Source organism: Oncorhynchus mykiss, chromosome 1 (assembly GCF_013265735.2).
Source record: "Oncorhynchus mykiss isolate Arlee chromosome 1, USDA_OmykA_1.1, whole genome shotgun sequence".
Lineage (NCBI taxonomy): Eukaryota > Metazoa > Chordata > Actinopteri > Salmoniformes > Salmonidae > Oncorhynchus > Oncorhynchus mykiss.
This window is the reverse complement of record NC_048565.1, coordinates 10368485-10392321: the sequence shown is the minus strand read 5'-3', so window position 1 is coordinate 10392321 and position 23837 is coordinate 10368485. Positions and strand designations below refer to the sequence as shown.

Below are 23837 nucleotides of genomic sequence, written 5' to 3'. Positions count from 1 at the left end.
GCTTCGCTGTCCATGTGCTTCCGCCTCAACTTTGCATAGTTGCACAGAGAATAAATAGGCAGTATTTGGAATTTATTTTGTGTGTTTCATACCATTTTAAGCATTTCTTGTTGACTGGAGGGGTGTCAACATTTGAACAGAAATTCTACCCCTTGAAACACAGATATAAGTAATAAGGCCAATTTTGCATTAAGTACTTCTGTGTATTTGGCCTGCTAATCGAAGGGAAGTTGTTTAATTGGCAGCATTGCGGTGTTTACGGAAAATGAAAGCCCCAGGCCGTGAGGTGCCTCCTGCCGAATGTGACCTGACTGTTCGACATCATCTCTCAAATGATAGGCACTTCCTCTAATGGCCCGGCCTCATCTCCTGTCTCCCCTGGAGTTTGCCTGTCTACCCCGGGCCACTCAGGAGCCCGAGCGAGCTGGCGCGCTGGGGGAAAACTTCACTGGCTGAAATATATGAACAGTAGAGTAGGTAGAGAGTAGAGAGTAGAGAGGTTTTTTTCTCTTGATTTTTTTTTTACTGCCTCTCCTGGCAGGCATGAGATGGTTTGGCGCTGTCCAGAGAAATTACTTCTCTCTTGTCTGTTGCCGTGTCTATGGCGGTAGACCGGTGGAGACACTGTTCTGTACTGCATGTGTGGTAGCTCCAGTTGTCCACCAACAAGCACTTAAATAAGAAGGGAAAGAGGTGGCGTGTGTTGGCCTGCGTTGAACTCAGCTGTGAAATTCTGAAGCTGAGGAACGAAGGTCTGACCAGCTGCTGTGAGAACCCCCTGGGGAACACTACCCCTGGCCCATAGGGCTGTCAGTGCTGCTAAAGTTCGGTTGAATGGAGGTTGGTGGAAGAAAAGGAGTGGGGTTGTGGAAACGTGATGAGAGGTCAAAGTAGGGAAATGTGGAGACCTTTGGCACTTTAGGATCACCCTGTTCTCCTGGAGTCTCACACAATAGAAGTGTTTACTGAAAGCCTGTACTCCTCAGGAAATTACACAAGGGCACATTTAGGCTTCAGCCAGAGACGTGCTGCCCAAGAGGCTATAACTGTGGTTGTTATAGAGAGTGGCTCTCAAAAACACTGCTGCTACTGGCTGCTTTTACAGTGCTGGGAACACACCGCTGCTGGCTGCCGTTACAGTGCTGGGAACACACTGCTGCTGGTTCCGTTACAGTGCTGGGAACACACCGCTGCTAACTGCCGTTACAGTGCTGGGAACACACTGCTGCTGGCTGCCGTTACAGTGATGGGAACACACTGCTGCTGGCTGCCGTTACAGTGATGGGAACACACTGCTGCTGGCTGCTGTTACATTGCTGGGAACACACTGCTGCTGGCTGCCGTTACAGTGATGGGAACACACTGCTGCTGGCTGCTGTTACAGTGCTGGGAACATGCAGCTGCAGGCTGCCGTTACAGAGCTGGGAACACACCGCTGCTGGCTGCCGTTACAGTGCAGGGAACACACTGCTGCTGGCAGCCGTTACAGTGCTGGGAACATACAGCTGCTGGCTGCCGTTACAGTGCTGGGAACACACTGCTGCTGGCTGCCGTTACAGTGCTGGGAACACACTGCTGCTGTTACAGTGCTGGGAACACACTGCTGCTGGCTGCCGTTACAGTGCTGGGAACACGACGCTGGTGGCTGCCGTTACAGTGCTGGGAACACACTGCTGCTGGCTGCCGTTACAGTGCTGGGAACATACAGCTGCTGGCTGCTGTTACAGTGCTGGGAACACACTGCTGCTGGCTGCCGTTACAGTGCTGGGAACACACTGCTGCTGTTACAGTGATGGGAACACACTGCTGCTGGCTGCCGTTACAGTGATGGGAACACACTGCTGCTGGCTGCCGTTGCAGTGCTGGGAACACACTGCTGCTGGCTGCCGTTACAGTGATGGGAACACACTGCTGCTGGCTGCCGTTACAGTGATGGGAACACACTGCTGCTGGCTGCTGTTACAGTGCTGGGAAAACACTGCTGCTGGCTGCCGTTACAGTGCTGGGAACACACCGCTGCTGGCTGCCGTTACAGTGATGGGAACACACCGCTGCTGGCTGCTGTTACAGTGATGGGAACACACTGCTGCTGGCTGCTGTTACAGTGCTGTGAACACACCGCTGCTGGCTGCCGTTACAGTGCTGGGAACACACCGCTGCTGGCTACCGTTACAGTGCTGGGAACACACCGCTGCTGGCTGCCGTTACAGTGCAGGGAACACACTGCTGCTGGCTGCCGTTACAGTGCTGGGAACATACAGCTGCTGGCTGCTATTACAGTGCTGGGAACACACCGCTGCTGGCTGCCGTTACAGTGCTGGGAACACACCACTGCTGGCTGCTGTTACAGTGATGGGAACACACTGCTGCTGGCTGCTGTTGCAGTGCTGGGAAAACAATGCTGCTTGCTGCCGTTACAGTGCTGGGAACACACTGCTGCTGGTTCCGTTACAGTGCTGGGAACACACTGCTGCTGGCTGCCGTTACAGTGATGGGAACACGCCGCTGGTGGCTGCCGTTACAGTTCTGGGAACACACTGATGCTGGCAGATGTTACAGTACTGGGAACACGCAATTGCTGGCTGCTGTTACAGTACTGGGAACACACCGTTGCTGGCTGACATTACAGTGCTGGGAACACAATGCTGCTGGCTACCTTTACAGTGCTGGGAACACACTGCTGCTGGTTCCGTTACAGTGCTGGGAACACACTGCTGCTGGCTGCTGTTACAGTGATGGGAACACACTGCTGCTGGCTGCTGTTACAGTGAAGGGAACACACCACTGCTGGCTGCTGTTACAGTGATGGGAACACACTGCTGCTGGCAGATGTTACAGTGCTGGGAACATACTGCTGCTGGCTGCTGTTACAGTGCTGGGAACACACTGCTGCTGGTTCCGTTACAGTGCTTGGAACACGCCGCTTCTTGCTGCCGATTCAGTGTTAGGAACACACCACTGCTGGCTGCTGTTACAGTGAAGGGAACACACCACTGCTGGCTGCTGTTACAGTGATGGGAACACACTGCTGCTGGCAGATGTTACAGTGCTGGGAACATACTGCTGCTGGCTGCTGTTACAGTGATGGGAACACACTGCTGCTGGCGGATGTTACAGTACTGGGAACACACTGCTGCTGGCGGATGTTACAGTACTGGGAACACACCGCTGCTGGCTGCTGTTACAGTGATGGGAACACACCGCTGCTGGTTCCGTTACAGTGCTGGGAACACACTGCTGCTGGTTCCGTTACAGTGCTGGGAACACACCACTGCTGGCTGCTGTTACAGTGATGGGAACACACTGCTGCTGGCAGATGTTACAGTGCTGGGAACATACTGCTGCTGGCTGCTGTTACAGTGATGGGAACACACTGCTGCTGGCAGATGTTACAGTACTGGGAACACACTGCTGCAGGCTGCTGTTACAATGCTGGGAACACGCTGGCTCGCGGATGTTACAGTCCTGGGAACACACTGCTGCAGGCTGCTGTTACAATGCTGGGAACACGCTGGCTGGCGGATGTTACAGTACTGGGAACACATTGTTACAGTGCGATGAACACACTGCCTGTTGCAAAACATTACACGTGTGGCCTAACAAAGGTGTAGGCTGGGTTTACAGGGATCATTCTGTGTGGAACACTCAGAGCACCGCTTCAAATGCCAGAGGAAAGTCATTTTTCCAGTGAGGGAACAATTTTATTGACTAGCCCAATAGTTGTAATGCTCCTGAGGCCACAGACAGTGGATCAGAATGGATGCGTGAACCGCTCTCCTCAAACAGATACACTGTGGCAACCCTGCAGTTGGTATGTTAAAAAGAACTGACCCACAAACTCGTTCAATTGCAATATGGTGCGGTTTTGAACTTTTTTTTCTCCATTTTGAGATTTGGATGTAAATTCCGCCCTTGGTCCTGCAATAAGCATGAAGAATACCAATAGGTACCAATAACCTCTCGTATAGCACACCGACTGTGAAAGTGCAGTGAGCGGGGAGGGAGAGGTTGAGCCCATTATCTACCTGAGATTGGAGTCCGAAGGAGAGCAAAACGAAGGCGAAGAGTCCGTGATTAGTTTTCCTACCCCACTACTTCTGCCACCACCTATCTTTCCCCCACATACCCTCTTCAGCCTCACACAAGCCCACCCCCTCTCTCTCTCTCTCGCTCACTTTCTCTCTGTCTGTCTCTCTTTCTTTCTCTTTCTTTCTGTCTCTCTGTCTCTCTCTCTTTCTCACACACACCGGCCGGCCTGCCTGCCTGCCGATTATGTGACTTCAGCTGCCTGGACTGGGAGGACAGCAAATTAAATTGACCATCTCCAGATTCCAAACAGCTGGGGATGCAGATTAGTTAAATGTCTATTTATTTTAAGGCTATGGTAATGCTGAGGCTTCTCTTCTATTCCTCGCTCCCTCCCTCACTCTCTCTTTCTGTCTCTGCAGCCCCAGCACTCATCCCCCTCCCTCACTCTCTCTTTCTGTCTCTGCAGCCCCAGCACTCATCCCCCTCCCTCACTCTCTCTTTCTGCCTCTGCAGCCCCAGCACTCATCCCCCTCCCTCACTCTCTCTTTCTGCCTCTGCAGCCCCAGCACTCATCCCCCTCCCTCACTCTCTCTTTCTGTCTCTGCAGCCCCAGCACTCATCCCCCTCCCTCACTCTCTCTTTCTGTCTCTGCAGCCCCAGCACTCATCCCCCTCCCTCACTCTCTCTTTCTGCCTCTGCAGCCCCCGCACTCATCCCCCTCCCTCTCTCTTTCTGTCTCCTCAGCCCCAGCACTCATCCCCCTCCCTCACTCTCTCTTTCTGTCTCCTCAGCCCCAGCACTCATCCCCCTCCCTCACTCCCTCTTTCTGCCTCTGCAGCCCCAGCACTCATCCCCCTCCCTCACTCTCTCTTTCTGCCTCTGCAGCCCCATCAATCATCCCCCTCCCTCACTCTCTCTTTCTGCCTCCGCAGCCCCAGCACTCATCCCCCTCCCTCACTCTCTCTTTCTGTCTCTGCAGCCCCAGCACTCATCCCCCTCCCTCACTCTCTCTTTCTGCCTCTGCAGCCACAGCACTCATCCCCCTCCCTCACTCTCGCTTTCTGCCTCTGCAGCCACAGCACTCATCCCCCTCCCTCTCTCTTTCTGCCTCCGCAGCCCCAGCACTCATCCCCCTCCCTCACTCTCTCTTTCTGCCTCTGCAGCCCCAGCACTCATCCCCCTCCCTCACTCTCTCTTTCTGCCTCTGCAGCCCCAGCACTCATCCCCCTCCCTCTCTCTTTCTGTCTCTGCAGCCCCAGCACTCATCCCCCTCCCTCTCTCTTTCTGCCTCTGCAGCCCCAGCACTCATCCCCCTCCCTCTCTCTTTCTGTCTCTGCAGCCCCAGCACTCATCCCCCTCCCTCTCTCTTTCTGTCTCTGCAGCCCCAGCACTCATCCCCCTCCCTCACTCTCTCTTTCTGCCTCCGCAGCCCCAGCACTCATCCCCCTCCCTCACTCTCTCTTTCTGCCTCTGCAGCCCCAGCACTCATCCCCCTCCCTCACTCTCTCTTTCTGCCTCTGCAGCCCCAGCACTCATCCCTCTCCCTCTCTCTTTCTGCCTCTGCAGCCCCAGCACTCATCCCCCTCCCTCTCTCTTTCTGTCTCTGCAGCCCCAGCACTCATCCCCCTCCCTCACTCTCTCTTTCTGCCTCTGCAGCCACAGCACTCATCCCCCTCCCTCACTCTCGCTTTCTGCCTCTGCAGCCACAGCACTCATCCCCCTCCCTCTCTCTTTCTGTCTCCGCAGCCCCAGCACTCACCCCCCTCCCTCACTCTCTCTTTCTGTCTCCGCAGCCCCAGCACTCACCCCCCTCCCTCACTCTCTCTTTCTGTCTCCGCAGCCCCAGCACTCACCCCCCTCCCTCACTCTCTGTAATATAAATACACAGCCTTTTCTAAAGCCCCGTCGCTGGCTGTGGCGAGTGGTAATCCGTTAACCTGGTTATTCCACAGATGAAATTAGATCATTTTGGAAAGTGAACATATCAATGTAAGTAGTAAGTGCACAATGGAGGTTCACCAATGGCATTTGCTGCAGTCCCAGGCCGTGATGGGGGAAACTGTTGTTTTTGGTATGGTACTGAATGGTTCAGTCAAAAGAGCTTTGATGCCAGCCTATCAGAAAGGGTGAAATCATTGCACGGACCCAAAATGTCTTTCCCTCTTTCCAATAGCTGCTCTATCAAGTTGTACTTTACACCCGATTCACAGGTCCAGGTCAGGAAAAGGGTGAAACTGGGATTCAGTTAGAAATGGGATTCCTTTGTGTGTAAAAACTCAGAGGAGATGACCAGCTCAAGTAGATTGTAGCTCTCAGAAACGAGGAACGGGACATGACAGCACCCATGACACGAGTCCACAGACGCGGGTGCTAAGCTAACCGATCAGATTAAAGGCTTTGCATCTGTCGCTTGCATAATGACATTAAACAATGCATCACAATTAAAGATAATCACAGATAATGAGCGCCACCAGCATAATTTGCTCCGTCAGCAGCAGAGCCAAAGACTAGAGAAACAAAAAGGAAAAAGTCTGCTACTGGAGAAGGAGGGTAACCATTGGATATCTGAGTCCTCAGCCAGCGGTTGGATGGCGTAGATAACGGATGTAATCCAACTTTGTGATCATCATCATGACACCATTTTCAGACGCTCATCATCCTCTGAGGATGGCCAATGTCAGACCGAGCTGCCCAGATGCCAATTTGTCGGGCAAGAGTGCCAACACGTAATTGCGTGACGCTGCCAATTTCAAGCATGAAAATGTTTTCTGAAAGCGACAGGAAACAAAAGCCCTTGATAAATATGGGGGCGACATCCTGGTTTGCATGCTGGGTAATGTATGCTTTCAATGTCACCCCTCCCCTGCGAAAGCCAATGTAATTGCTGAGTAATCTGGGATATTTTGATTCTATGGTTTGTTTGAATCCCTCCAATGAAGGATGTTTGTGGAGAGTTGGTGTATTAGCTGTAGCCTTAAAACATGTACAGGCATGCATGGCAGGACAGAGGAGCCGACTCAGGCGGGGGTGTAATTGCTGTCTGTGTAAAAATCCAGTCGCAGCGTGAATGACAAATGCTCTGCAACGTGATGATGAGCGGCGCGCGTTCGGAGGCCCTTCTGGCAAATGAAACAATGGCTTTTCGACTGACCGATCGGGTCGCAGCATGGCTGATTCGATTTGCGCCGAAGATTTGTCATTGCGGAGAGCACCAGTGTGCATCGTACACACATATAATCACTGGCAGTCCTAGGACACCCTCAGGGTACAATCAGCCCTCGTCATTGGCTTCTCTCCCTCTCTCCTTCTCTCCCTCTCTCCTTCTCTCACTCTTTCCTGCTCTCTTTTCTTCCCCTTTTCTCAGGCTGGCTAACCCTGAACTAACGTTATTTTCTTTGAAACAGTGTTTTATTTATTCTTGCACGGCAGGTTTTATCGACAGTGCTCCCTAAGCTGCAGGGGAGATTGTATCAGACACCATTCCTGGGGATGCTAATAGAAGGGGGATTTTTAGTCTGCTGTCTCCGATCAGGAGCAGCGGGTAATGATAGCATAATTGCACCGTGATTCGTCCACCCCTGCACTTCTTGTTCCCCCGACTGCCCATTCGTTCCTTTGCCCATTCTCCGCAACTCCAAGCTCCTCTATGCATCTCTTCACTGATCCCTCCATCACTCGCTCGATTTGAATTCAACTCAAATTAAATTGCTTGTTGTATTGTTCTTGCGGCTTCATTTACTACTGGGTGGGGAACAGCCTGTCCTGCCTCTTGTGGGGGGAAAAAGCAGGTGTGTCCTGCCTCTTGTGGGGGGAAAAAGCAGGTGCGTCCTGCCTCTTGTGGGGGGGAAAAGCAGGTGTGTCCTGCCTCTTGTGGGGGGGAAAAGCAGGTGTGTCCTGCCTCTTGTGGGGGGGGGGGGGGGGGGGGAAGCAGGTGTGTCCTGCCTCTTGTGGGGGGGGGGGGGGGGAGTAGGTGTGTCCTGCCTCTTGTGGGGGGAAAAAGCAGGTGTGTCCTGCCTCTTGTGGGGGGAAAAAGCAGGTGTGTCCTGCCTCTTGTGGGGGGGAAAATCAGGTGTGTCCTGCCTCTTGTGGGGGGAAAAGCAGGTGTGTCCTGCCTCTTGTGGGGAGAAAAGCAGGTGTGTCCTGCCTCTTGTGGGGGGAAAAGCAGGTGTGTCCTGCCTCTTGTGGGGGGGAAAGCAGGTGTGTCCTGCCTCTTGTGGGGGGAAAAAGCAGGTGTGTCCTGCCTCTTGTGGGGGGGGGGGGGGGGGGGGGAGCAGGTGTGTCCTGCCTCTTGTGGGGGGAAAAAGCAGGTGTGTCCTGCCTCTTGTGGGGGGGAAAGCAGGTGTGTCCTGCCAATGTAACCGGAGGAGGACCACAACACTTAACGCGTCTAACACACAGCACATTGATGTCACAGAGGCACAAGTAGAGAGAGAGAGAGAGAGTAAGGGAGACTCACACAGTTCTGTACCATCAAGTGTGGGATGAGATACAGGCTCGCTGCAGCTTTCTACCCTCAGGGGAACCGCAGTACAAAGAGATCATACATCAGCATCCGTTAGTAATCGATGGAGAGGATTCTGCAAATTTATAGTCCTCTCTGCTTGTATCAGCCCTCATGCTTGGAAGCCTATGAGTGGGCCTTACTTTAGAGGCTTGTCTCTCATTCTTTCTCTCTCGCTGTCTGCTCTCTTTTCTTCACTCTCTTTTCTTCACCTTGTTCTATCTCTTTCTCTCTCTCTCTCTCTCTCTCTCTCATTCTCCCTGGGCAGCTGCTTATCCCTGCTTGTGCCACTCTTCCCCATGACTCAAACTAAACTGACTGGCCTTATTTCCTCAATCGAGTGGTCTCCAGGCACCGACATGCCCACTGTGATGTCTGGCGCATGTGAGGTCATTGTCCGTACCCTGAAGATGAGAGATTACTTCTGCGGCCCCATCTTTCCCTCACAGCTGGATCAGTGGCCAGAGGGGTCAGGGGATAGGCCCAGATGATTTTCAATCCCCAACCGTGAGTCACAACTTGGCTCTTCTGAGTAGCGGTCAAGCGTGAGGAAAGCTCCAGAACCCTTGTTAGAAGACTCGCAACAGACAGTGGGAGAGTCCCCATGCTAATAACATGGGGCACTGCTAGTTAAGAAGCGCTAACTAGCCCCTTGTTGCTCGATAGCTCTTAATTCGTTCAGCTTGCATGATCAAGTACAGTAATTGCTAAGTTGCCGCAGTGTACAATGACTGAATGGATAATTAGCCTACAAGTGTTGTATGTTACCTTCCCTGATCGAAAGTGTGCTGTGGCTCGTGTTAAGATAGTTTCTTTATGGAAAGACCAGTGGTGATTGACAGAGCACTCCTTTGGGCACTCCTCTAATCATAGCCGTGTGGTTTGGGGTATGGTCTGGGTGCGGTGGAGTGTGGGGTAGGGTGGAGGTGTGGTCTGGGTTTGAGTGATGGGTGGGGTGTGGTGTGGTGGGGTTGGGTGTAGTGGGGTGGGTTTAGATGTGGTGGGGTGGAGTCAGGTTGGGTGTGGTGGGATGGAATGGGGTTGAGTGTGGTGGAGTGGGGTGTGGTTGGGTGGGGTCTGGGGTTGAGTGATGGGTGGGGTGTGGTGGGGTTGGGTGTAGTGTGGTGGAGTGGAGTGGAGTGGGGTTGGGTGTGGTGGGATGGGATGGGGTTGGGTGTGGTGGGGTTGGGTGTGGTGTGTGGTGGGGTAGGGTTGGGTGTGGTGGAGTGGGATGGGGTGGGATGGGGTTGGGTGTGGTGGAGTGGGGTTGGTGGGATGGGGTTGGGTGTGGTTGGTTGTGTTGGGATGGGATGGGGTGGGGTGTGGTTGGGTGGGGTCTGGGGTTGAGTGATGGGTGGGGTGTGGTGGGGTTGGGTGTAGTGTGGTGGAGTGGAGTGGAGTGGAGTGGGGTTGGGTGTGGTGGGATGGGATGGGGTTGGGTGTGGTGGGGTTGGGTGTGGTGTGTGGTGGGGTAGGGTTGGGTGTGGTGGAGTGGGATGGGGTGGGATGGGGTTAGGCGTGGTGGAGTGGGGTTGGTGGGATGGGGTTGGGTGTGGTTGGGTGTGTTGGGATGGGATGGGGTGGGGTGTGGTTGGGTGGGGTCTGGGGTTGAGTGATGGGTGGGGTGTGGTGGGGTTGGGTGTAGTGTGTGGTGGGGTAGGGTTGGGTGTGGTGGAGTGGGATGGGGTGGGATGGGGTTAGGCGTGGTGGAGTGGGGTTGGTGGGATGGGGTTGGGTGTGGTTGGGTGTGTTGGGATGGGATGGGGTGGAGTGGGGTTGGGTGTGATGGGGTTGAGTGTGGTGGGATGGGGTTGAGTGGGGTGCGCGATGAGACAAGGACATCCCTACCGGCCAAGCCCTCCCTAACCCGGACGACGCTAGGCCAATTGTGCGTCGCCCCACGGACCTCCCGGTCGCGGCCGGTTACCCAGAGTCTCTGATGGCACAGCTGGCGCTGCAGTACAGCGCCCTTAACCACTGCGCCACCCGGGAGGCCCTGTTTTAGATGTTTTTGAGTACTCACTCACAGGTACTTGAGATTCAGGTGTTGTATTCTGATTGGTCGGTTTTGTTTGTGTGGGCTGCTGCGTGTCTACTCCGATTGGTTTAGCCCGGTAAACCCGTTCAGAACAAGGAAGTCGGAAGCAGGTGTCTCTGGTTTGCTTTTCCCCTCCCTGGGTTCCAACGTCTCCTGCTTGAGGTCGGGACTTCTCAGGACTCAGAGGACTGCTGTTTTCTGGCCTCATCAAGATGATCCTCATCTGCTTTCTTGGTTTATCCGAGGTGTCTCTGCGCCCAGCGTAATCTCGGGCTCTAGAGGTGTAGCTGTCTGCTGTTATCTAAACCCGATTCAGATTAGGATATCTGGTTGGAACTAATGGAGTGTGAATGGCTACTGTAAATAACAGGTTACAGTTAGGACACACAATCATGATATTCAAGGAAGAGAGGATTTCATTTTGACATATCTCTCATGCAATTTTGTTCCCTATGTGTAAAGAGTGGTATTTGGATTGAGCTGTGTTAGAATGGATATAGTGATCCCTCTTGTGACTCTCAGGGAACATTAAAGCAGGACATTAATTCATCAAATCAAATCAAATCAAATTTATTTTATATAGCCCTTCGTACATCAGCTGATATCTCAAAGTGCTGTACAGAAACCCAGCCTAAAACCCCAAACAGCAAGCAATGCAGGTGAAGAAGCACGGTGGCTAGGAAAAACTCCCTAGAAAGGCCAAAACCTAGGAAGAAACCTAGAGAGGAACCAGGCTATGTGGGGTGGCCAGTCCTCTTCTGGCTGTGCCGGGTGGAGATTATAACAAAACATGGTCAAGATGTTCAAATGTTCATAAATGACCAGCATGGTCGAATAATAATAAGGCAGAATAGTTGAAACTGGAGCAGCAGCACAGTCAGGTGGACTGGGGACAGCAAGGAGTCATCATGTCAGGTAGTCCTGGGGCATGGTCCTAGGGCTCAGGTCCTCCGAGAGAGAGAAAGAAAGAGAGAATTAGAGAGAGCATATGTGGGATGGCCAGTCTTCTTCTGGCTGTGCCGGGTGGAGATTATAACAGAACATGGCCAAATGTTCATAAATGATCAGCATGGTCGAATAATAATAAGGCAGAACAGTTGAAACTGGAGCAGCAGCACAGCCAGGTGGACTGGGGACAGCAAGGAGTCATCATGTCAGGTAGTCCTGGGGCATGGTCCTAGGGCTCAGGTCCTCCGAGAGAGAGAAAGAGAGAAGGAGAGAATTAGAGAACGCACACTTAGATTCACACAGGACACCGAATAGGACAGGAGAAGTACTCCAGATATAACAAACTGACCCTAGCCCCCCGACACATAAACTACTGCAGCATAAATACTGGAGGCTGAGACAGGAGGGGTCAGGAGACACTGTGGCCCACTCCGAGGACACCCCCGGACAGGGCCAAACAGGAAGGATATAACCCCACCCACTTTGCCAAAGCACAGCCCCCACACCACTAGAGGGATATCTTCAACCACCAACTTACCATCCTGAGACAAGGCTGAGTATAGCCCACAAAGACCTCCGCCACGGCACAACTTAAGGGGGGGGGGGGAGCGCCAACCCAGACAGGATGACCACATCAGTGACTCAACCCACTCAGGTGACGCACCTCCTCCAGGGACGGCATGAGAGAGCCCCAGTAAAGCCAGTGACTCAGCCCCTGTAATAGGGTTAGAGGCAGAGAATCCCAGTGGAAAGAGGGGAACCGGCCAGGCAGAGACAGCAAGGGGTTAATTCATGTTTTACCAAGTACCTAAAAGTGTTCTGGTTGATTAGCACTTATTTAGACTCGCTATGGAGTAGTGCTACTGCAGAAGCAGAGTAACTAGTGAATTAACTTAACCAACACCAATAACCATGTATTTTTCCTTTCTCCCTTCTACAGAGGACTTGCTCCCTGGAGGATTCCCCAACATAGACATGGGTCCCCAGCTGAAGGTGGTCGAGCGGACCCGGACGGCCACCATGCTCTGTGCTGCCAGCGGCAACCCCGACCCAGAAATCACCTGGTTTAAGGACTTTCTGCCCATAGACCCCAACGCAAGTAACGGGCGAATCAAACAGCTGCGCTCAGGTAAGGAAATGGTGTTCAATCTGTTGCTTAGCTACATCTTCAGCTGCCCTGGTTGCTTAGCTACACCTTCAGCTGCCATGGTTTCTTAGCTACACCTTCAGCTGCCACAGTTGCTTAGCTACACATTCAGCTGCCCTGGTTGCTTAGCTACACATTCAGCTGCCCTGGTTGCTTAGCTACACCTTCAGCTGCCCTGGTTGCTTAGCTCACATTCAGCTGCCCTGGTTGCTTAGCTACACCTTCAGCTGCCATGGTTTCTTAGCTACACATTCAGCTGCCCTGGTTGCTTAGCTACACCTTCAGCTGCCCTGGTTGCTTAGCTACACCTTCAGCTGCCCTGGTTGCTTAGCTACACCTTCAGCTGCCCTGGTTGCTTAGCTACACATTCAGCTGCCCTGGTTGCTTAGCTACACATTCAGCTGCCCTGGTTGCTTAGCTACACATTCAGCTGCCCTGGTTGCCTTGCTACACCTTCAGCTGCCCTGGTTGCTTAGCTACACCTTCAGCTGCCCTGGTTGCTTAGCTACACCTTCAGCTGCCCTGGTTGCTTAGCTACACCTTCAGCTGCCACGGTTGCTTAGCTACACCTTCAGCTGCCATGGTTTCTTAGCTACACCTTCAGCTGCCACAGTTGCTTAGCTACACATTCAGCTGCCATGGTTTCTTAGCTACACATTCAGCTGCCCTGGTTGCTTAGTTACAAATTCAACTGCCCTGGTTGCTTTGCTACACCTTCAGCTGCCCTGGTTGCTTAGCTACACCTTCAGCTGCCCTGGTTGCTTAGCTATACCTTCAGCTGCCCTGGTTGCTTAGCTACACCATCAGCTGCCACGGTTGCTTAGCTACACCTTCAGCTGCCACGGTTGCTTAGCTACACATTCAGCTGCCCTGGTTGCTTTGCTACACATTCAGCTGCCCTGGTTGCTTAGCTACACATTCAGCTGCCCTGGTTGCTTAGCTACACCTTCAGCTGCCCTGGTTGCTTAGCTACACATTCAGCTGCCCTGGTTGCTTAGCTACACCTTCAGCTGCCATGGTTTCTTAGCTACACATTCAGCTGCCCTGGTTGCTTAGCTACACCTTCAGCTGCCCTGGTTGCGTAGCTACACCTTCAGCTGCCCTGGTTGCTTAGCTACACCTTCAGCTGCCCTGGTTGCTTAGCTACACCTTCAGCTGCCCTGTTTGCTTAGCTACACCTTCAGCTGCCCTGGTTGCTTAGCTACACATTCAGCTGCCCTGGTTGCTTAGCTACACCTTCAGCTGCCCTGGTTGCTTTGCTACACATTCAGCTGCCCTGGTTGCTTAGCTACACATTCAGCTGCCCTGGTTGCTTAGCTACACATTCAGCTGCCCTGGTTGCTTTGCTACACATTCAGCTGCCCTGGTTGCTTAGCTACACCTTCAGCTGCCACGGTTGCTTAGCTACACCTTCAACTGCCCTGGTTGCTTAGCTACACCTTCAGCTGCCCTGGTTGCTTAGCTACAGCTTCAGCTGCCCTGGTTGCTTAGCTACACCTTCAGCTTCCCTGGTTGCTTTGCTACACCTTCAGCTGCCCTGGTTGCTTAGCTACACCTTCAGCTGCCACAGTTGCTTAGCTACACCTTCAGCTGCCACGGTTGCTTAGCTACACCTTCAGCTGCCACGGTTGCTTAGCTACACCTTCAGCTGCCACGGTTGCTTAGCTACACCTTCAGCTGCCATGGTTTCTTAGCTACACCTTCAGCTGCCACAGTTGCTTAGCTACACATTCAGCTGCCATGGTTTCTTAGCTACACATTCAGCTGCCCTGGTTGCTTAGTTACAAATTCAACTGCCCTGGTTGCTTTGCTACACCTTCAGCTGCCCTGGTTGCTTAGCTACACCTTCAGCTGCCCTGGTTGCTTAGCTATACCTTCAGCTGCCCTGGTTGCTTAGCTACACCATCAGCTGCCACGGTTGCTTAGCTACACCTTCAGCTGCCACGGTTGCTTAGCTACACATTCAGCTGCCCTGGTTGCTTTGCTACACATTCAGCTGCCCTGGTTGCTTAGCTACACATTCAGCTGCCCTGGTTGCTTAGCTACACCTTCAGCTGCCCTGGTTGCTTAGCTACACATTCAGCTGCCCTGGTTGCTTAGCTACACCTTCAGCTGCCATGGTTTCTTAGCTACACATTCAGCTGCCCTGGTTGCTTAGCTACACCTTCAGCTGCCCTGGTTGCTTAGCTACACCTTCAGCTGCCCTGGTTGCTTAGCTACACCTTCAGCTGCCCTGTTTGCTTAGCTACACCTTCAGCTGCCCTGGTTGCTTAGCTACACATTCAGCTGCCCTGGTTGCTTAGCTACACCTTCAGCTGCCCTGGTTGCTTTGCTACACATTCAGCTGCCCTGGTTGCTTAGCTACACATTCAGCTGCCCTGGTTGCTTAGCTACACATTCAGCTGCCCTGGTTGCTTTGCTACACATTCAGCTGCCCTGGTTGCTTAGCTACACCTTCAGCTGCCACGGTTGCTTAGCTACACCTTCAACTGCCCTGGTTGCTTAGCTACACCTTCAGCTGCCCTGGTTGCTTAGCTACACCTTCAGCTGCCCTGGTTGCTTAGCTACACCTTCAGCTTCCCTGGTTGCTTTGCTACACCTTCAGCTGCCCTGGTTGCTTAGCTACACCTTCAGCTGCCACAGTTGCTTAGCTACACCTTCAGCTGCCACGGTTGCTTAGCTACACCTTCAGCTGCCACGGTTGCTTAGCTACACCTTCAGCTGCCACGGTTGCTTAGCTACACCTTCAGCTGCCACGGTTGCTTAGCTACACCTTCTGCTGCCATGGTTGCTTTGCTACACATTCAGCTGCCCTGGTTGCCTAGCTACACCTTCAGCTGCCACGGTTGCTTAGCTACACCTTCAGCTGCCACGGTTGCTTAGCTACACCTTCAGCTGCGACGGTTGCTTTGCTACACATTCAGCTGCCCTGGTTGCTTAGCTACACATTCAGCTGCCCTGGTTGCTTTGCTACACATTCAGCTGCCCTGGTTGCTTAGCTACACATTCAGATGCCCTGGTTGCTTAGCTACACCTTCAGCTGCCCTGGTTGCTTAGCTACACCTTCAGCTGCCCTGGTTGCTTAGCTACACCTTCAGCTGCCCTGGTTGCTTAGCTATACCTTCAGCTGCCCTGGTTGCTTAGCTACACCATCAGCTGCCACGGTTGCTTAGCTACACCTTCAGCTGCCACGGTTGCTTAGCTACACATTCAGCTGCCCTGGTTGCTTTGCTACACATTCAGCTGCCCTGGTTGCTTAGCTACACATTCAGCTGCCCTGGTTGCTTAGCTACACCTTCAGCTGCCCTGGTTGCTTAGCTACACATTCAGCTGCCCTGGTTGCTTAGCTACACCTTCAGCTGCCATGGTTTCTTAGCTACACATTCAGCTGCCCTGGTTGCTTAGCTACACCTTCAGCTGCCCTGGTTGCTTAGCTACACCTTCAGCTGCCCTGGTTGCTTAGCTACACCTTCAGCTGCCCTGGTTGCTTAGCTACACCTTCAGCTGCCCTGGTTGCTTAGCTACACATTCAGCTGCCCTGGTTGCTTAGCTACACCTTCAGCTGCCCTGGTTGCTTTGCTACACATTCAGCTGCCCTGGTTGCTTAGCTACACATTCAGCTGCCCTGGTTGCTTAGCTACACATTCAGCTGCCCTGGTTGCTTTGCTACACATTCAGCTGCCCTGGTTGCTTAGCTACACCTTCAGCTGCCACGGTTGCTTAGCTACACCTTCAACTGCCCTGGTTGCTTAGCTACACCTTCAGCTGCCCTGGTTGCTTAGCTACACCTTCAGCTGCCCTGGTTGCTTAGCTACACCTTCAGCTTCCCTGGTTGCTTTGCTACACCTTCAGCTGCCCTGGTTGCTTAGCTACACCTTCAGCTGCCACAGTTGCTTAGCTACACCTTCAGCTGCCACGGTTGCTTAGCTACACCTTCAGCTGCCACGGTTGCTTAGCTACACCTTCAGCTGCCACGGTTGCTTAGCTACACCTTCAGCTGCCACGGTTGCTTAGCTACACCTTCAGCTGCCATGGTTGCTTTGCTACACATTCAGCTGCCCTGGTTGCCTAGCTACACCTTCAGCTGCCACGGTTGCTTAGCTACACCTTCAGCTGCCACGGTTGCTTAGCTACACCTTCAGCTGCGACGGTTGCTTTGCTACACATTCAGCTGCCCTGGTTGCTTAGCTACACATTCAGCTGCCCTGGTTGCTTTGCTACACATTCAGCTGCCCTGGTTGCTTAGCTACACATTCAGATGCCCTGGTTGCTTAGCTACACCTTCAGCTGCCCTGGTTGCTTAGCTACACCTTCAGCTGCCCTGGTTGCTTAGCTACACCTTCAGCTGCCACGGTTGCTTAGGTACACCTTCAGCTGCCACGGTTGCTTAGCTACACCTTCAGCTGCCCTGGTTGCTTAGCTACACATTCAGCTGCCCTGGTTGCTAAGCTACACCTTCAGCTGCCCTGGTTGCTTAGCTACACCTTCAGCTGCCACAGTTGCTTAGCTACACCTTCAGCTGCCACGGTTGCTTAGCTACACCTTCAGCTGCCATGGTTGCTTAGCTACACCTTCAGCTGCCACGGTTGCTTAGCTACACCTTCAGCTGCCACGGTTGCTTTGCTACACATTCAGCTGCCCTGGTTGCTTAGCTACACCTTCAGCTGCCACGGTTGCTTAGCTACACCTTCAGCTGCCCTGGTTGCTTTGCTACACCTTAAGCTGCCACGGTTGCTTAGCTACACCTTCAGCTGCCCTGGTTGCTTTGCTACACCTTCAGCTGCCCTGGTTGCTTAGCTACACATTCAGCTGCCCTGGTTGCTTAGCTACACCTTCAGCTGCCCTGGTTGCTTAGCTACACCTTCAGCTGCCACGGTTGCTTAGCTACACCTTCAGCTGCCACGGTTGCTTAGCTACACCTTCAGCTGCCCTGGTTGCTTAGCTACACCTTCAGCTACCCTGGTTGCTTAGCTACACCTTCAGCTGCAACGGTTGCTTAGCTACACCTTCAGCTGCCACGGTTGCTTAGCTACACATTCAGCTGCCCTGGTTGCTTAGCTACACCTTCAGATGCCCTGGTTGCTTTGCTACACCTTCAGCTGCCCTGGTTGCTTAGCTACACATTCAGCTGCCCTGGTTGCTTAGCTACACCTTCAGCTGCCCTGGTTGCTTAGCTACACCTTCAGCTGCCCTGGTTGCTTAGCTACACCTTCAGCTGCCCTGGTTGCTTAGCTACACCTTCAGCTGCAACTGGTTGCTTTTTAAATGCAAAAGGGTGAGCAGCCATGAATCCGATTGTGAGTGCAATAGCTTAGCCCTGAAACATTATGATTGATACGCGGTGACTGGGTGGATGATTTGAGCTTTGTTCTGCTCAGAAGATCTGATCGAGGAAAGGTCCCAAAAAATATTAAATGGGTCCCAGAAATTTTTAATAGAGAGAAATAAAGCTTGGTCTAGTTTTCTCTCCCTCAGTACTGTAAGTGTAGGTGTGATCTCGTAGCCCTTGATTAAACCTTAATGAGAGAGACCCAGTGCAGCAAAGTCTAACAATATATATAATTAAAGTGGTCCCAGGCAACAGTGGGTAGATCTTTTGGGTTGACAATATATCACCATCAGAAAAATGCAATACATCCTATTTTGATTTGCAGCTGCTAACACCAAATAAATAGTCTGTCGCAACTGAGTTCTTGCCCTAGATGTGGTCCTTGCACACTAAAACACTTGATTTGTGATAAATATAGCAAATAGCTGTTTTCTAGGACCTTTGGCTCGTAGGAAGTGAGCAAATTACAGCTAAAAACATCCACTTGAAATTCACCCCAAGAAATTCCATGGTGGCAACAAAAGAAAAAGTGTTCACTCATTTAGATGATGTCGTACAACTTTCTGAGTGCTCCGTGTCCTGGTGTTACAGGGGGTTTCTCTGTGGGGGTATCAGGAGCTCATGGAGTGCTTTGGAGATGCTGAGGTTGTGTGTAAAATGCTCTTGACTTCCCTATCTGAGGACAGCAGTCCCCCATGAGGGATTCCTATGAAGCTGAGTTTTTCTTCCACCTATGTTAATGTCTAGGGTCTACAGCTGGTTTTAGCACTCGTTCAGCTTCATCCTGTGCTGTGACGGTAGGAGGGCAGACTCATTGGGCTTTTTTATAGGTTGTACGGACGAACATGCAAACTGAAACGTGATTAGGCTTGACATATCCTGAGATGTATGTGTGTTTTGCTTGTTGCTGTTGTTGTTATTCATCCGTGAAGCTCAAAGAGTTACAGAGAAAGCTGGTTGGGTTGTTACTGGATTTTCTCCTGCTGAGCCGTCTGATATTGTACGTGTCTAACCCCCCTGTTTGCGTCTCTCACCTGTTTCTCTGTTCCACAATGCCTTTTTTTTTTTTTGCTGTGCGTCTACGTTTTTTTACACTCAGAGCGGATTGCCTCGCTGTGTCTATCTGTCGTTTGTCTGTCCGTCGAGATGCTGTTGCCACTGAATGCACGTCATGCAGACATCAACAACCTCTATCTGACCCAAAACAAAGTTCTCAGGTCATAACAATAACAATAGCAAAATGGAAATAAAGCCAAATAACTCATTCTCTAACCTGAAGTTGAACACTATTTAATAATGAAAGTTTTTTTCCCCCAATGTTCTAAACACTTTGGTAAATACTTTGCCCCTGATATGCATCCTAGATGTTTTACCCCTTGGCATTATACACTGCTCAAAAAAATAAAGGGAACACTTAAACAACACAATGTAACTCCAAGTCAATCACACTTCTGTGAAATCAAACTGTCCACTTAGGAAGCAACACTGATTGACAATACATTTCACATGCTGTTGTGCAAATGGAATAGACAACAGGTGGAAATGATAGGCATTTAGCAAGACACCCCCAATAAAGGAGTGGTTCTGCAGGTGGGGACCACAGACCACTTCTCAGTTCCTATGCTTCCTGGCTGATGTTTTGGTCACTTTTGAATGCTGGCGGTGCTTTCACTCTAGTGGTAGCATGAGACGGAGTCTACAACCCACACAAGTGGCTCAGGTAGTGCAGCTCATCCAGGATGGCACATCAATGCGAGATATGGCAAGAAGGTTTGCTGTGTCTGTCAGCGTAGTGTCCAGAGCATGGAGGCGCTACCAGGAGACAGGCCAGTACATCAGGAGACGTGGAGGAGGCCGTAGGAGGGCAACAACCCAGCAGCAGGACCGCTACCTCCGCCTTTGTGCAAGGTGGAGCACTGCCAGAGCCCTGCAAAATGACCTCCAGCAGGCCACAAATGTGCACGTGTCTGCTCAAACGGTCAGAAACAGACTCCATGAGGGTGGTATGAGGGTCCGACGTCCACAGGTGGGGGTTGTGCTTACAGCCCAACACCGTGCAGAACGTTTGGCATTTGCCAGAGAACACCAAGATTGGCAAATTCGCCACTGGCGCCCTGTGCTCTTCACAGATGAAAGCAGGTTCACACTGAGCACATGTGACAGACGTGACAGTCTGGAGACGCCGTGGAGAACGTTCTGCTGCCTGCAACATCCTCCAGCATGACCGGTTTGGCGGTGGGTCAGTCATGATGTGGGGTGGCATTTCTTTGGGGGGCCGCACAGCCCTCCATTTGCTCGCCAGAGGTAACCTGACTGCCATTAGGTACCGAGATGAGATCCTCAGACCCCTTGTGAGACCATATGCTGGTGTGGTTGGCCCTGGGTTCCTCCTACTGCAAGACAATGCTAGACCTCATGTGGCTGGAGTGTGTCAGCAGTTCCTGCAAGAGGAAGGCATTGATGCTATGGACTCGCCCGCCCGTTCCCCAGACCTGAATCCAATTGAGCACATCTGGGACATCATGTCTCGCTCCATCCACCAACGCCACGTTGCACCACAGACTGTCCAGGAGTTGGCGGATGCTTTAGTCCAGGTCTGGGAGGAGATCCCTCAGTCAGGAGACCATCCGCCACCTCATCAGGAGCATGCCCAGGCGTTGTAGGGAGGTCATACAGGCACGTGGAGGCCACACACACTACTGAGCCTCATTTTGACTTGTTTTAAGGACATTACATCAAAGTTGGATCAGCCTGTAGTGTGGTTTTCCACTTTAATTTTGAGTGTGACTCCAAATCCAGACCTCCATGGGTTGATAAATTTGATTTCCATTGATCATTTTTGCGTGATTTTTGTTGTCAGCACATTCAACTATGTAAAGAAAAAAGTATTTAATAAGAATATTTCATTCATTCAGATCTAGGATGTGTTATTTTAGTGATCCCTTTATTTTTTTGAGCAGTGTACAAAGAATAAAGCACTTAGCAATGTACGTTTTGACAAGTAGCATCCCCAAGTAATAAAGCCAGGATTTTAAATAAATAAGATGTTTTTTTTAAATGATCGTAAACTTGCCACAGTTCTACACACAAGTCAAGAAGTGGTACATGTACTTAATGTTAACCTCTTGCTGCCTGAACGCCTGTATGAAATAGTACATTTTTGTCATGTAATAATCACATTCTGGGGTCATAAAAGTCCCACCTGAACAGTGTCATTCCAGCACTCTAGGTGGTACTGCTAGCAGCACCTAAACCCTCAAATTAATTGTTCTGTTTTTCCTTTTTTCTATTTGTTTTTCTGTTCCATTATGATTTTCAGAAGCCTTTGGTAAGTGTCTTACTAAGTCCACAAACATCCCCATTGTCCCTGAAGCAGATGGCATTTTAACTACTTTTAAAATGCATGCCCCACATCCTCTCTCCCACGTCCTTCCTCCCTCTCTTCTTCTCTCTGTCCCGTTCCTACCCTTCCTTTTTTACTTGTATCTTTTCCCGCCCACTATGTGAACCGTCTTTGGCTCCCAGATTCAAGTAGAACGGTGAAACAAGGAGAAGAACCTGAGATGTGTGGTGTGTGTGTTCCACACACCTCTCATCCACTTCTCACGAACAGGACCCAGCCTCTCCAAGCTACTTTCACCACCTGTGTAGACAGTTTCACATGCTGTTGTGTAGAATTGGACAATAAGATGAGTATACTAGTATTAATTAGATGAGTATACTAGTATTAATTAGTGAGTATACTGGTATTAATTAGATGAGTGTACTGATATTAGATTAGTATACTAGTATTAATTAGATGAGTATACTGGTATTAGATTAGTGTACTGGTATTAATTAGATGAGTGTACTGATATTAGATTAGTATACTAGTATTAATTAGATGAGTATACTGGTATTAGATTAGTGTACTGGTATTAATTAGATGAGTGTACTGATATTAGATTAGTATACTAGTATTAATTAGATGAGTATACTGGTATTAGATTAGTGTACTGGTATTAATTAGAGGAGTGTTACTGGTATTAGATTAGTATACTAGTATTAATTAGATGAGTATACTGGTATTAGATTAGTGTACTGGTATTAATTAGAGGAGTGTTACTGGTATTAGATTAGTATACTAGTATTAATTAGAGGAGTGTTACTGGTATTAGATTAGTATACTAGTATTAATTAGATGAGTATACTGGTATTAGATTAGTGTACTGGTATTAATTAGAGGAGTGTTACTGGTATTAGATTAGTATACTAGTCGTAATTAGATGAGTATACTAGTATTAATTAGATGAGGATACTGGTATTAATTAGATGAGTATACTGGTATTAATTAGACGAGTATACTGGTATTAATTATATGTGTATACCAGTATTAATATGATGAGTGTACTAGTATTAATATGATGAGTATACCAGTATTAATATGTTCAGGATACTACAGTCGTGGCCAAAAGTTTTGAGAATGACACAAATATTAAGTTTCACAAAGTTTGCTGCTTCAGTGTCTTTAGATATTTTTGTCAGATGTTACTATGGAATACTGAAGTATAATTACAAGCATTTCATAAGTGTCAAAGGCTTTTATTGACAATTACATGAAGTTGATGCAGAGTCAATATTTGCACTGTTGACCCTTCTTTTTCAAGACCCATGCAATCCGCCCTGGCATGCTGTCAAATAACTTCTGGGCCACATCCTGACTGATGGCAGCCAATTCTTGCATAATCAATGCTGGGAGTTTGTCAGAATTTGTGGGTTTTTGTTTGTCCACCTGCCTCCTGAGGATTGACCACAAGTTCTCAATGGGATTAAGGTCTGGGGAGTTTCCTGGCCATGGACCCAAAATATCGGTGTTTTGTTCACCGAGCCACTTAGTTATCACTTTTGCCTTATGGCAAGGTTCTCCATCATGCTGGTAAATGCATTGTTTGTCACCAAACTGTTCCTGGATGGTTGGGAGAAGTTGCTTTTGGAGGATGTGTTGGTACCATTCTTTATTCATGGCTGTGTTCTTAGGCAAAATTGTGAGTGAGCCCACTCCCTTGGCTGAGAAGCAACCCCACACATGAATGATCTCAGGATGCTTTACTGTTGGCATGACACAGGACTGATGGTAGCACTCACCTTGTCTTCTCCGGACAAGCTTTTTTCCAGATGCCCCAAACAATCGGAAAGGGGATTCATCAGTGTCACGACTTCCGCCGAAGTTGGTGCCTCTCCTTGTTCGGGCGGCGTTCGGCAGTCGACGTCACCGGCTTTCTAGCCTCCACCGATCTACATTTCTTTTTCCATTTGTTTTGTCTGTATTGTACACACCTGGTTATTTCCCTATTTAACTCTCTGGAGCCACCATGGTTTTATGCGTGTTTATTGTTGTCAGTTGTCTCGTTTATGTGATTCTGGATTTTCGTTCTCCTTTTTGGAAGATTATTTTTGAGTAAAGTTACTATTATTAATCATCTCTGTGTCCTGCGCCTGACTCCGCCTTACCCACATCACCTAGACTCTGACAATCAGAGAAAATTACTTTACCCCAGTCCTCAGCAGTCCCCACTGGTGTCTGTCCCTGATGTTTTTCCTGGAGAGAAGTGGCTTCTTTGCTGCCCTTCTTGACACCAGGCCATCCTCCAAAAGTCTTTGCCTCACTGTGCGTGCAGATGCACTCACACCTGCCTGCGCCATCCCTGAGCAAGCTCTGTACTGGTGGTGCACAGATCCCGCAGCTGAATCAACTTTATGGAGCTTGCTGGACTTGCTTGGGCGCCCTGAAGCCTTCTTCACAACATTTGAACCACTCTCCTTGAAGTTCTTGATGATCCGATTAATGGTTGATTTAGGTGCAATC

At 50.6% G+C, this 23837-nt stretch overlaps 1 protein-coding gene across 19 annotated transcripts in view; it reads left to right on the top strand.

The window, feature by feature from the left end:
• The window catches only part of LOC110522842 (receptor-type tyrosine-protein phosphatase S), a 402253-nt gene that overhangs the window by 230258 nt on the left and 148158 nt on the right, over nucleotides 1-23837 (top strand). For 12 of the 19 annotated variants that reach the window (XM_036939683.1, XM_036939692.1, XM_036939708.1 and 9 more), the window contains 2 exons: nucleotides 12457-12645; nucleotides 21312-21320. In XM_036939683.1, the coding sequence (XP_036795578.1) occupies nucleotides 12457-12645; nucleotides 21312-21320 (198 nt within the window). The remainder of the gene's footprint in view (nucleotides 1-12456; nucleotides 12646-21311; nucleotides 21321-23837) is intronic. The other 7 variants (XM_036940331.1, XM_036940246.1, XM_036940105.1 and 4 more) reach the window with 1 other exon arrangement.